The sequence below is a fragment of the Nicotiana tabacum genome, chromosome 23, assembly GCF_000715075.1.
Source record: "Nicotiana tabacum cultivar K326 chromosome 23, ASM71507v2, whole genome shotgun sequence".
Lineage (NCBI taxonomy): Eukaryota > Viridiplantae > Streptophyta > Magnoliopsida > Solanales > Solanaceae > Nicotiana > Nicotiana tabacum.
In genome coordinates, this window is record NC_134102.1 from 130,449,513 (window position 1) to 130,463,103 (window position 13,591).

Sequence of the window (13,591 nt, forward strand, 5' to 3'; positions counted from 1 at the left end):
TGGGGAAATGTTAATCCAAACAATAGATTGATGTAATGCCATAAAGTTGCCTAATTTTGTCGTGTGCCCTACTTTCAAAAGACGTATATAGGTGTGGCCGTCTCGTTCAGGGGCAAACTTCATCAATAACCAATTTTAAACACGATCTTTAAAATATATTCATAATTTATAATATATTTAAAGATTAGTCAATTCACCTAAATTTTAGGACTAAGTATCCTGAATGGATTTAATGTCCTGAATTTTTGAGCTGCTAATTTGAAATTCAGGTCTGTGTCCTGAATTTCTGAACTACTAATTTAAATTCAGGACATAAAATTTAAACTTTTGCACACAATTTTTGAACTTTAGGACATGATGTCCTGAAATTTAAAATTTGAGGTTTAAACTCAAGGACTCCGTGTCCTGAAGTTTGAGCAAAATTGGATAATTTTAAATACATTATAAACTGTGAATATATTTTAAACAACATCCTTAAAAGTGACTACTTGGTGTCATTTTCACTTTTTCAGGTGACTAATATAGTACCAATATAGGCATTGTTGAATGTGGGCTATAGCTCAATGATTTGTCATGGGCAAAATACAAAACTGGCCGATCGGCTTAAATTAATTGTATTTGCTAGCCAAAAAATATATATAAACAATATATTTATATATGTATAATACACATATATACAAAAAGTATATATTTTTTGGCTGTTATTTTTGGAAGTTGCTAAAAGTATATATTTATCAATTTGTCACTACTACGTCCTGCTTAGCAGCGGTTGCTGACTTGTAGTTTATTAACGTATTGTGCCATCTAGGGGTGTCAATGGATATTTAAAAACCGACTAAACCGACCGAACCGTACCGCACCGAATCAATTTTTAGGTTTCTTTTAATAAAATCGTAGGTTTTTATATAAATCTACAACCGTACCGATAATTAGGGTAGGTTTTTTATTTTATAAAAATAAACCGAAAAAATACCGAACCGTACCGAATAAATTTACATGTGAAAAATATATTTATATACTAAGTTTAAAAATAATAAATCATTAAATATTTCCTTAACCTTTGAAATTATAAAAATGATTACAAGCCAACAAGTAATTAAAATCAAAACCCTAATTCCCAAACCTATTATGTTACTCCTACTGAAACTAAATTATTTCCAGCATATTCACTAGCAAGACACAAAGTATTCTAGCGATTATGAGTAGCAAACTACAATGTATTGAATATGTTTCCTTTTGTATGATTTAGATTTATCTTTGTGAATATTTAATCTTCTATACACTTTATTCTTCAGTCCCAACTTGGTTAATATTTTACTACTTATGTGATTTATTTTTTCTTTATCTTTGCTTAGTTTCTTTTACGTTGTTGTAAAGTAGTTGATGAATCTATAATATGACGATCTTTCATATTTTCTTAATTCATCATTTAAACAGTAGAATTGTCTAGAGTGTTGTGTTAAGTACAATAAAAGTATGTATGTTATTGCATTTTACTTTTACAGACTTTTACATGACATTTTAAAAAATACCGAAAATTAACCGAACCGTACCGATACCGAAGAGAAACCGACATGATTGGGACGGTTTCAAAAAATTTAATTTTGGTTATACATAATATATAGAATAACCGAAAAATTGGTATGATACAAATTTTATAAAATAATCGGCAGAGCTGAACCATTGACACTCGTGGTGCCATCGATATATACGAGTTCATCTATATATACGAATTAACATGGACTGATGGACTCTTTTACTAATACATATGAATTCTATATCTTCCGGTTATAGCTATACCTGGTCTTAGAGAATAGAGAGAACTAAAATGAAACTACTTTGGAGCTTCCTTTGGATGTATTATCAAATTACAATATGTGATCGACCGATCGTTATTCAGATCATAGCCACTTTCAAGAGAACAAATTACAAGAAACGTGTGTAATTAAGACAAAGTAAAAACAATGACCAAAAATGCAAGCAAATTAAACAAGAAAGAGATGGCTAACACCACTCATGAATCTACTTAGACACTTCAAGAGTACTTGTAGGCATCTCCAATGGGAAATTTGTTGTTTCATTATGAGCACTTCCATAAGGACAGAACATAACCTTATAATCTGTAGTCCAACTTGTGCAAGTAAATGTACTTGTTGGATCATCTTGAGGATAACTATAGGCATCTGGACATCTTTGTTTGAACCATCTTGATAACTCTGTAGGACCACATGGTCCTTGTGTGCAACAATATTGTTGTCCTCCAAATGTTGTACATGGGTTGTTACATCCTCCAGGTACCCTAAGTGAACCAGGGCATTCACCATTTATGTTGGCTGTGCATTGAATTCCGTGACATTTTCCAGGACCAGGCTTAGTCGGGCCAAAAGACATAGGAATGTTAAATCCATCAATTACAGAGATGTCCCAGAAATCTAAGTTGCTGAATTGGTTCAACGCGTATTCGGCTAAAGTGTTTGGTGGTTTACCCCACCCTTTGCATTCTAAGACTCCACCACAATCACCGGTTTGGCACCAACCTCTACCCGCACCATCAAAGTTGCAATTAGTACGACCCCATATACGTGCCATTTTAGTACCAGGTGGCGCCCAAAACCACCAGCTTTGACCTCGCTCGAGACGCCGGCCACCCCCTACAGGGGTTGCCGCCGCCCAGACGGTGTAGGGGCAGTTGTTATGGACTTCAAATACGCCGGAAGCATAAGTATAAGTCACAAAGGCAAGGAGGAAGAACACTAAACAAGTTGTCAAGTGACTCATTTTAGTGGACATTTTAGTAAGAAGATTGGTTGTTGGATGTATATATTGACATTTGAGTTAAGGGGGTTTATATAGTGGTATGGCGGCTTTTTGCACTGTGGACATTAATATTTTGGCACTTGATATATTATTATTATTATTATATTAATATAGGAATAATCATGAAAGATGCTTTGGTAAAGGTAGAGCTAGGCGGCTAAATGTGAAGGCCTGACAAGTGATAATTTATTATGCACACACATATATAGAAGCTAAATAATTTATTTGGTGATAATGATCACGAGCAAACTTTGTCACGCTAATATGTCCACTTGAAATAATACGCCACCGATAATATCCACTATAAAACATGGACTGAACTAGAAATTCGGGTTGAGCCCAATAGCTTTTGTTCAAATAATATATTTATGTTAAGTGTTTTATTAAGTATGTACAAATATTAAATTTAGAATACAGTTATAATTATAAGCACTTGGAAACGTTGTTTTAAGATTCAAAACCAATATAATTAAAATACTTGCTCCGCTCCGTAAAACAAGATATACAGCCTTCAAGCAATACATTTTGTTCAGTCGGGTCATATTCCACTATTTTTCACTACTTTTACTTCACGTTTTTTACAAGCTATTTATCCAGTACATCCTTTGAACTGAAATCATAATTATTTACCTGCAATTATTACTATAGGTATCCCTAGCTACTTAATTTCATTTAAAATTAGCTATAACTAGCACTAGTTTATGGAATTTGGAGATGATTGTGCGCACAAGCTAGCTTTGTGGAATTTGGAGACGAGCTTTGCAGCCGGTTTCAATCTTTCGACTACATTTGCTATTGGAGTCACTGAGTAAAATACTTATTTTCAGTCGGCTGTGTTTACACTAAATTTATGAATGCATGCCATTAGTCTTCACACACACATATATAATATATAGCTTAATAACCCTGGTTAAATGATACAATATATTATCAGTTTAATGAATAAATATTTGCCTAATTATTACCCACTCTGCATTACCAAGTCTTCATAAATGAAAGATTTATAATCAAGAAATTAGATCAAGAATTCTAACATATATCAAGTGGATTAACTAATAGAAAACGTATATGCATCTACAGTTAAAAAAAGGTTAAGCAAATGGGGTGGGTTGGATCTTCAACGTTGTGCAATTCGGAATTCCCCAATTTATTGACCATTTACAGATCAAGTTCACATATTAGTTAGTCTGATTTTGACTTAACGTTTGTTACAATTCTCTTTTTCATTTTTAAGGAAAAAAAAGTTCTGCATCCGATAATTGGAGATCAATATGTAATACAAGTTAGCTTCTATGTTCATAATAATTGTCAGGCTCTTACGAATAGCCGCCAGGCATCTTTCAAGATTATTCCTTTATTAATATAATATATCAAGTGCCAATATATATTTATTATTGTCTATAGTGCAAAAAGCCGCCACACCCCTATATAAACCCCCTTAACTCAAATGTCAATATATCAACACCAATTTTCTTACTAAAAAGTCCACTAAAATGAGTCACTTGACAACTTTTTTAGTGTTCTTCCTCCTTGCCTTTGTGACTTATACTTATGCTTCCGGCGTATTTGAAGTCCATAACAATTGCCCATACACCGTCTGGGCAGCGGCAACCCCTGTAGGCGGTGGCCGACGTCTCGAACGAGGTCAAAGTTGGTGGTTCTGGGCACCACCTGGTACTAAAATGGCACGTATATGGGGTCGTACTAATTGCAACTTTGATGGTGCTGGTAGAGGTTGGTGCCAAACCGGTGATTGTGGTGGAGTCTTAGAATGCAAAGGATGGGGTAAACCACCAAATACCTTAGCCGAATACGCGTTGAACCAATTCAGCAACTTAGATTTCTGGGACATCTCTGTAATTGATGGATTTAACATTCCTATGTCTTTTGGCCCGACTAAGCCTGGTCCTGGAAAATGTCACGGAATTCAATGCACAGCCAACATAAATGGTGAATGCCCTGGTTCACTTAGGGTACCTGGAGGATGTAACAACCCATGTACAACATTTGGAGGACAACAATATTGTTGCACACAAGGACCATGTGGTCCTACTGAGTTATCAAGATGGTTCAAACAAAGATGTCCTGACGCCTATAGTTATCCTCAAGATGATCCAACAAGTACATTTACTTGCACAAGTTGGACTACAGATTATAAGGTTATGTTCTGTCCTTATGGAAGTGCTCACAATGAAACAACAAATTTCCCATTGGAGATGCCTACAAGTACTCATGAAGTGGCCAAGTAGATTCATGAGTGGAGTTAGCCAACACTTTCTTTGTTTAGTTTGCTTGAAGATGGTCATTGTCTTTAATTTGTCTTAGTTACACGCATTTCTTGTAATTTGTTTTCTTGAAGTGGCTATGATCTGAATAACGATCGATCGATCACATATATTGTACTTTTTCTTACCCATGATGTTTTCATTCTTCAATCAAGAGTGCATTTGGATTATCGTGTCATTTTTTTTTCTTTTAAATTGTTATTATTAAAGTCTTAAATCTTATACCAAAAAAAGAAATGAAAAAAAATAGTCTTGATAACATTCTAGAGTGCCCAGATCCGAAAATTTAAAATGGTAGGGCCAAGATTAAGATAAACTATTAGTAGCTCGTTAAAGGTAGTCAAAACATGGAAATCATTCTTTATAGGCGGCTTTTAAAACATTTTCAAGTACATCATTGTATCTCGGTATTTTTTACGCTAAATATATATATATTGTAAAGATGTCATGTGTTCAAATTGAGACGCTTAAATTAAAATCTTGGATCCTTCTCGGCTTTATTGAATAATGATGCATACTACATGACTTATATGCGACTACTCCTGACAATAATAAGCAAAATCGTTGACATAGGGGTAAAAGATTATTAGTAGTATAACATTTATCTACTGATTCTCATTCTTGAGTATTACTTTATTTATATTTTGGAAGTGACAGTTCAATAATTAAAGAGATATTCAAACAGTAGTTTCACCGTTCCAAGTTGTTGTCTTCTTCAAATGCTGTCCAGTTGGACGTATTGATCTCTTATAATTACGATTATTACTTCGTTAATTATTTTCAAATTATCTTTAGAAAAAAATTGCTCTTTCGGACTAATAGTCTAGTGGCTTTCGATGTTTAATCATTGATAGCACTTGGTTAAGAGGCCCTTTTTTCTCCCAAGTCCCACCATGGCACCATTAATAACATAAATCAAGTGGATAATTAATAGAAAAAATATGGCAAGTGCATAATTAATAGAAAACATATGCTTACCTAGTGTCAAAAAGTTAAGAAAATGGGGTACGTCGGGATATAGGTAATGTCACGACCCAAAATCCCAACCTGTCGTGATGGTGCCTATCTCGATATTAGGCAAGCCGAAAATCTTAATAACCAAAACTTCTCTTTAAGGTTGAAAATATAATATTTAAATACAATACAAACACTTCCCAAAACCTTGTGTCACTAAGTACATGAGCATCTAATGTGAATACAAGTCTGAAAAATATAGTTTATAATAGTCTGAGACCAAATACAGTAAACAAAGAGATAGAGAAAGAGAGACAAGGTCTGCGGAACACGGCAACTACCTTAAAATCTCCTGAAAATCAACCGTGCAAAAGGATCAACACCCGCTATGTCCGGGAACACCTGGATCTGCACACGAAGTGTAGGGTGTAGTATGAGTACAACCAACTCAGCAAGTAACAATAATAAATAAGGAACTGAAGATAGTAACGAGCTACACAGTTATAGTTCATTTCCAGTAATTCTAGCAAAGAATAGACATGCTATCAAATCTGGCAGTTTAATGTCAAATCAATTTTTATACAGTTCCTGTTCATGTAATCCGTATATCAACAATTTTTCAGAGATTTCAAAACAATGACAGATAGCAACTAAGTGCAACAACAAATGGAAATCAAGTACAATTTCTTAGGACAACAATCACTCCCTAGGCTCCCAGCCCTCATCACTCACTCTCAATGGGTACCCGCGCTCACTGGGGTGTACAAATTCTGGAGGGGCTCCTACAACCCAAGCGCTATAATCTACACGGACAACTCACGTGCTGTAATATAAATATCTGGATCCGCACGGCCAACTCACGTGCTGCACGGCCAACTCAAGTGCTATAATAATAATATAAGGATCCGCACGACCAACTCACGTGCTGCACGGCCAACTCACGTGCTATAATATAATATAAGGATCTGCACGGCCAACTCATGTGCTGCACGGACAACTCACGTGCTATGATATCAATATCTCATAATCAGGCCCTCGGCCTCTCTCAGTCATAAATCTCTCCAGTCTCTCGGGCTCTCATTAATCATGAAATCACCCAAACAACAATGATATGATATATCAATAATAATAACAGAGACTGAGATAAAATGTGCAAGGAAAAAACTGAGGCTGAGTACATATAGCATTTAGCAGGCAATTCAACAAGTACGCAACCTCTTTGGGTCCCAACAGTACTATCACATAGTCTAAGCATAATTTCTAACATGATTTACAATTAAATTTTTGTCAACACATAGAGAGCATATAAATAACAATGAATTATTCAACTTTACAATTTCCCGGAACGGACCAAGTCATAATTTCCTCAGTGTACGCCCACACGCCCGTTACCTAGCATGTGCGTCACCTCCAAAATAATCACATGATACCAAAATCCGGGGTTTAATAACCTCAGGACCAAATTTAGAACTGTTATTTACCTCAAAATATGAAACTCTTTACTCTGCTATGCCTTTGCCTCGTAAATCGGCATTCGAATGCCTCGAATCTAGTCACAACTAGTTCGTTTCAGTCAATAAAATTTATTGGAATTAATTCCAAAAGAAAATACTAAGTTTTCATAAAAATCTGAAAGTTTAGCTCAAAAATCGCCCGTGGGACCCACATCTCGGAACCCGACAAAAGTTACAAAATCCGAAAACCCATTCAACCACGAGTCTACCCATACCAATTTTACCAAAATCCGACCTCAACTCGACCCTCAAATCTACAAATCTTATTTCCAAATTTCTAAGTTCCAATCTCCGATTTACACCTCAAAATCATGTAATCTAGTCGGATTATTCGATGATAATTTAATATTATGGAGTAGAAATGATCACAAGGGACTTATCTCAAGTTTTCCCGTGAAAACCTTGCTCAAAATCGCCCAACCCGAGCTTGAAATGTCCAAAAATGACAAAAGCTCGGAACCCCTATGTTTTTGTACTGTCTAGGGATTTTCGCATCTGCGGCAACTTGGCCGCTTCTGCGCCAACCGCACGTGCGGAAAAAGTCTCGCATCTGCGCCTTTGCCCGCATCTGCGCGCCTATTTGCGCTCCTGCGCAAGCCGCTTCTGCGTGCGCCCCTTCGCTTCTGCGCTCACGCAGGTGCGGAATTTTCCTCGCTCCCGCGACCACTGCCTCACAGTCCATTTGCGCATCTGCGCTTTCCAGGTTCGCTTCTGCGAGCTTGCACCTGTGATAGAATTTTCGCAGGTGTGATTGCAGCAGAGGGCAGAAACTTCAGCTATTTCTTCTAAGTCTGAATTTGATGTGTTAACCATCCGAAACTCACTTGAGGCCCCCGGGACCTAAACCAAATGTACCAACAAGTCCTAAAACATCATACGAATTTAGTCGAATCCTCAAATCACCTCAAACAACGCTAAAACCATGAATTACGCCCCAATTCAAGCCTATTGAACTTTGAAATTTCTAATTTCTACAAATAACGCCGAAACCTATCAAATCACGTCCGATTGACCTCAAATTTTGCACACAAGTCATAAATGACATAACATACCTATTAAAATTTTCAGAATCGGATTTCGACCCCGATATCAAAAAGTCAACCCCTCGGTCAAAATTCCCAAAAATTCAACTTTCGGCATTTCAAGTCTAATTCCTCTACGGACCTCCAAAAATTCTTCCAGACACACTCCTATGTCCGAAATCACCATACAGAGCTATTGGAATTATCAAAATTCGAATCCGAGGTTGTTTACACATAGGTCCATATCCGGTCCACTTTTCTAACTTAATTTTTTTTCAATTATGAGACTAAGTGTCTCATTTCACTCCGAATTCCTTCCGGATCCGAATCAACTAACCCGATAAGTCATAAATCAATAGCAAGGCATAAATTGAGCAGTAAATGAGGAAATGAGGTTATAATATTCAAAACGACCGGCCGGGTCGTTACAGATAAGTGGGGTCTTTTACGTTGCTTTCGTTAATTTATTATCGATTTGCGATATTGTCAAAAGATTAATATTTTCCGACGTAATTTTGTTGATTTATCCTAATACAAGGTTAAGTCATTTCATTCCATCAATTTCTGTTAGGCTCAAATCAATCATTAGTTCAGAGGCAAATCAATTTTTTTTGGGACATATTTTTAGATTAATTTCTGTCCTAATATATAGGAGTGGTACCGTATTTTTTAAAGCCTTTGTCGTATGATGAAAATGGTTTGGATGTTTCAACATACACCTTTTCCTATAGTTGCAGGCTCATGTCTCAATTTTCTATGTGCAAATATAAAGATTAGTTTTTCTTTTAGAGATTTCCTTTCTCTAATACCATGTTTTATGACGATTAACAACGTAGTTTAATTGAACATTGAATTTAAGAAAGAATGAAAGCTTTAAGGAGCTTGTAATCTTAAATATATTATAGTTATAAAATCACGTCCTTAAAGTAAAAAGTAAAATTAAAAGTTTGAATTATTTTTGAATATAAAAAGATAGGAGGCATTAATAATATCTTTCCCTTTACGTCAAAGAACTTGCTTATTTGCAGGAGGAATTGCATAGAAGTCAGGTAGCATGTGCAGAATAATTCAATTACGTACTTGAAAATGTTTCTAAAAGCCGCCTATAAATAAATATTTTCATCTATTGACTCATGACCTGAATTTAATGAGCTCCAAATAGTTTATCTTATCCTATCGTTTTATATTTTCAGTCTGGGTCCAACTCTAGAATATTATCAATACTTTTTTTGTTTGTTTATTGCTCTAAGGTTTAAGACTTCACTAAAACTTCAAAAGAAAAACATAAAAACGATTATTGGTCTGAGGTTTAAGACTTCACTAAAACTTCAAAAGAAAAACATAAAAACGATAATCCAAATGCATTCTTGATCTATATAACATCTAGACAAAAGTACATGTGACTCTTATTCATGTCTTATGTTTATTACAGCAAAGATCATCTCTTGACCACTTCAACCAAAATAAACAAAGTGTGTAAACTATAAAAGCGAGACAAAATAAATTGTCCCACACTAACGCTTTCACGCAATAATTCGACCAAAGATGATCTTATTAGAGGAATGACCGTTCTACTTAGCCACTTCATCACTTCCAGGCATTTCCAAGGGGAAATTTGGGTGAGCTTGACCATTAGGACAGAAGATAACCTTATAATTTGTACTACCACCAGGGCAAGTAAAAGTGCTTGTAGGATCATCTTGTGGGTAGCTATAGGCGTCAGGGCATCTTTGTTTGAAAAATTTTGAGAAAAATGTAGGACCACAAGGTCCTTGTGTGCAACAATATTGTTGTCCTCCAAATGTAGTACAAGGGTTATTACATCCTCCGGGAACCCTAAGTTCTCGGGGACATTCACCGTTTATATTGGCCGTGCAATGAATTGCATGGCATTTCCCTCCACTAGGGTTAGTCGGGGCGAAAGTCATCGGTATGTTGAATCCATCTACTAAAGAAATGTCCCAAAAATCTAAGCCACTGAATTGGTCCAATGCGTATTCGGCCAAGGTGTTTGGTGGTTTACCCCACCCGGTGCATTGTAGGACTCCACCACAGTCACCGGTTTGGCATGTACCCCTACCAGCAGCATTAAAGTTACAATTTGTACGACCCCATATACGTGCCATTTTAGTACCTCGTGGCGCATTGATCACCCAAGTTTGGCCTCGATCGAGGCGTCGGCCACCGCCTATGGGGGTCGACGCCGCCCAAACGGTGTACGGGCAGTTGTTTCGGACCTCGATAGTTGCAGCATAAGTACAAGTCACAAAGGCAAGGAGGAAGAAAACAAAAGAAGATCTCAAGTATTCCATGTTTGTGGACATTTTCTTTTTAACAAGTTGCGTTGTTGGATATAGTGACAAATTATTTGGTGGTTTATATAGGAGTATGGCGGCTTTTCGCACATAGACATTAATCATATATATATTTATTAACATTTGACTAGTAAATGGATAATTCTCAAGGATGCTTTAGTAAAGGTGGAGGCGGCTAAAAGTATAAGAGCCGCCTAATAAACTAATAATTTTATGAATATAGAAGTCAATTTATTTGGTGATGATGCTGACCTATAAGCTCTGTAACGTGACACTTGTAACAATATCTCTTTTAGTCAATTTCTTGCTTTCTTTTATCTATACCATTTTTTTAATTCACAAGAAATTGGCAGATAGCCATCATTTTGAAGCTATTCAATATTAGTTGCTTTTTAACATGAAAATAAACTTAAACAAAAATATTTTTTCGCAAAAATAAGAAAAATATATAAAAATTTTATTAGAGTTTAAATATTTATCAGTTTGAACTTCATATTTCATACTCCCGAAAATTTTTATGGAGTTTGCACAGATCATAAATTTTTCATGTAGTTTTAATACTAAATCTTGGAGTTTCACTTTTAATATTGATGTTATATTGTCCCCTACTTATTTTTTCTTCCTTCGTTTTCTTTTTGAGAACTATTTCATCTATTTATATATAGCAGCTCATTAAGTAGATGGCGTTATTCTGGATGTGGAATAAACAGAGAAGAACAACACAGAAGATTAATGCCAATCGGGTAGACTTGATCAACAATTTAACAAATAAGCTGATTGTAGATAACATAAACTCATAAAGTTACGCCAATTCAATAGAGTTTGTTGAACAATTGAACTAGCATAAAATCATGCCAACTGGATAGAGTTTGTGAACACTTAACAATATAGGTGGAGTAAATACAATATAAATTCTTCCGATAGAAAAATTTCTGAAGAACTACATGGGTCCGGAGATCATTTTTTAAATATATTATAAAATGGAGACAATATTTAAAGACCAGTCCGTTATAGGCCGGCCATTAATTCTTGTCCATCAAATTTGCATCTGCTGTTGGTTTTCTGCTAGATCTACTTAAAATTTATAAAACAATCAGTTTCGAAACAAAGTCTAGTGTAGTACTACCAGAACATCAACTCATATAAAAGTCGACAAAAAGAAATTCTTTATCATCGACAACACATCAAGCTTATCTTCAACTTATTAAATTAGTCTATTATGGCTGCTTAAAACAACACGTAGCTCAAGTAGATTGAGGCAAAAAAAAATCTCCTATAAATATATCACTGTAAAACCAAATGAATCTAACATATCAAAACATATACAGTTTCCTTTCTTTTTATTCTTCAAAGACTATGGTGAAGTTTGCTCACGTCGTTGCTTTCTTGCTTCTTGCTTCACGTTAGCCATTTCTCATTCTCACATTTATTTCTACGTTATTTTTCTTTCACGTTTATTTTTGTTTATTTTTTTTTAAAAAAACTTACATGAATTATTCTATGAACAGTCTTTCAACCCCTCACTGCTCGAGATTTGGAAATCAATGTCTTGCAACTTGATGTGTCTCAGTCTGGTTGCCCAGGTTTGGTTTTTATTCTTAATTTCATGTTTTCTGCTTATTCCAATAATAATTAGTTTCATTTTCACATATTTCAACAATATATCCATTTTTATGTATTATCATTATTACTAGTGAAATTTAGTTGTTCATTTTTTCTAATATAAATTTAATTGTGATGTACTGTTAAATTTATATATAATAGTGCATATATATTATTGTTTGATATTCTTTAATTTCATCATAATATCTCGCTCATTGTATGTATAAATTATAGGAGTGACAAAGGAAAGATGGCCAGAACTTCTTGGAACACCAGCAAAGTTTGCTATGCAAATAATTCAGAAGGAAAATCCAAAACTAACTAATGTTCAAACAGTACTTAATGGTACTCCTGTGACAGAAGATTTAAGATGTAATCGAGTTCGTCTTTTCGTTAATGTATTGGACTTTGTTGTACAAACTCCCCAGGTTGGCTAAGGGATTATAGGCATATATGTAGCCTCCAAATAATAAATTGGAGCTGTATGGTTAACGTTTCCATGTACTCCATTGTTTGGCGATAAATAAATGCGGCTTTTTATATTTATAGGATTTATGGTACGTACACTAACAATGTACTACCCTTTTTTTTTTTTTTTTTTTTTTTTTGTATATTCTAGTAAATTGGCCGGGCGCGGTTGAACTTGATAATAAATTACATATTCTTTTCTTTATTCTTGAACATCAAAAGTAAATAGAAAGTAAACTTTTGCTACTACTAAAAATCACTTCAGCTTTTCTTACAACGGATAATTTTGAGATACAAATTTATAATTCAATTCAGATGTATTTCATGAACTTTTCAAAAATGAAACCAAAAATTCAAACCTAATGTGATCTTGTGAAAATAAAAAGTAGTCATAGTACCGTTATATCACAGTAAATTTCTTCTTTTATATCAGAAGTATTTTTTCTAAAATAAAAAAAAATCCTGTAGTTTTCATCATTTAGAAATATTAAACTTCACTAAGTAATTAATTTTAGGTAAAATTACTTTTTTCCCGTTATTATATTTTCTTATAAAAAATTACTACTATCTAATAAGAGGGAAAGCAAGGACCTCTCCGTCAACATGCCCGCCTA

At 34.8% G+C, this 13,591-nt stretch overlaps 4 protein-coding genes across 4 annotated transcripts; 2 read left to right on the plus strand and 2 right to left on the minus strand.

The window, feature by feature from the left end:
- Window positions 1-1,824: 1,824 nt before the first annotated feature.
- LOC107794477 (osmotin-like protein) lies at window positions 1,825-2,832 on the minus strand. Its single transcript, XM_016616970.2, has one exon. It carries the CDS (start codon window positions 2,788-2,790, stop codon window positions 2,023-2,025), a length of 768 nt encoding a protein of 255 aa, XP_016472456.1. The 5' UTR covers window positions 2,791-2,832; the 3' UTR covers window positions 1,825-2,022.
- Window positions 2,833-4,293: 1,461 nt separating this feature from the next.
- Window positions 4,294-5,278, plus strand: LOC107794478 (osmotin-like protein). Its single transcript, NM_001325584.1, is given in 1 exon segment — window positions 4,294-5,278. A coding segment is annotated over 1 exon segment (756 nt). The 5' UTR covers window positions 4,294-4,310; the 3' UTR covers window positions 5,067-5,278.
- Window positions 5,279-9,943: 4,665 nt separating this feature from the next.
- Window positions 9,944-10,980, minus strand: LOC107794479 (osmotin-like). Its single transcript, XM_016616972.2, has one exon. The coding sequence runs from the start codon at window positions 10,914-10,916 to the stop codon at window positions 10,164-10,166; it is 753 nt and encodes a 250-aa protein (XP_016472458.1). The 5' UTR covers window positions 10,917-10,980; the 3' UTR covers window positions 9,944-10,163.
- A 1,196-nt stretch (window positions 10,981-12,176) lies between these two features.
- LOC107794480 (proteinase inhibitor I-B) lies at window positions 12,177-13,051 on the plus strand. The gene is made up of 3 exons (NM_001405193.1): window positions 12,177-12,309; window positions 12,416-12,490; window positions 12,744-13,051. The coding sequence occupies exons 1-3, from the start codon at window positions 12,207-12,209 to the stop codon at window positions 12,944-12,946; spliced, it is 381 nt and encodes a 126-aa protein (NP_001392122.1). The 5' UTR covers window positions 12,177-12,206; the 3' UTR covers window positions 12,947-13,051.
- Window positions 13,052-13,591: the final 540 nt, after the last annotated feature.

Coding starts and splice junctions, on each gene's coding strand:
- LOC107794479 (XM_016616972.2), bottom strand. CDS start 10,916: ATGTCCACAAACATGGAATACTTGAGATCTTCTTTTGTTTTCTTCCTC.
- LOC107794477 (XM_016616970.2), bottom strand. CDS start 2,790: ATGTCCACTAAAATGAGTCACTTGACAACTTGTTTAGTGTTCTTCCTC.
- LOC107794480 (NM_001405193.1), top strand. CDS start 12,207: ATGAATCTAACATATCAAAACATATACAGTTTCCTTTCTTTTTATTCT. Junction 12,310..12,415: donor TTTCTTGCTTCTTGCTTCAC/GTTAGCCATTTC, acceptor TTCTATGAACAG/TCTTTCAACCCCTCACTGCT. Junction 12,491..12,743: donor GTCTCAGTCTGGTTGCCCAG/GTTTGGTTTTTA, acceptor TATAAATTATAG/GAGTGACAAAGGAAAGATGG.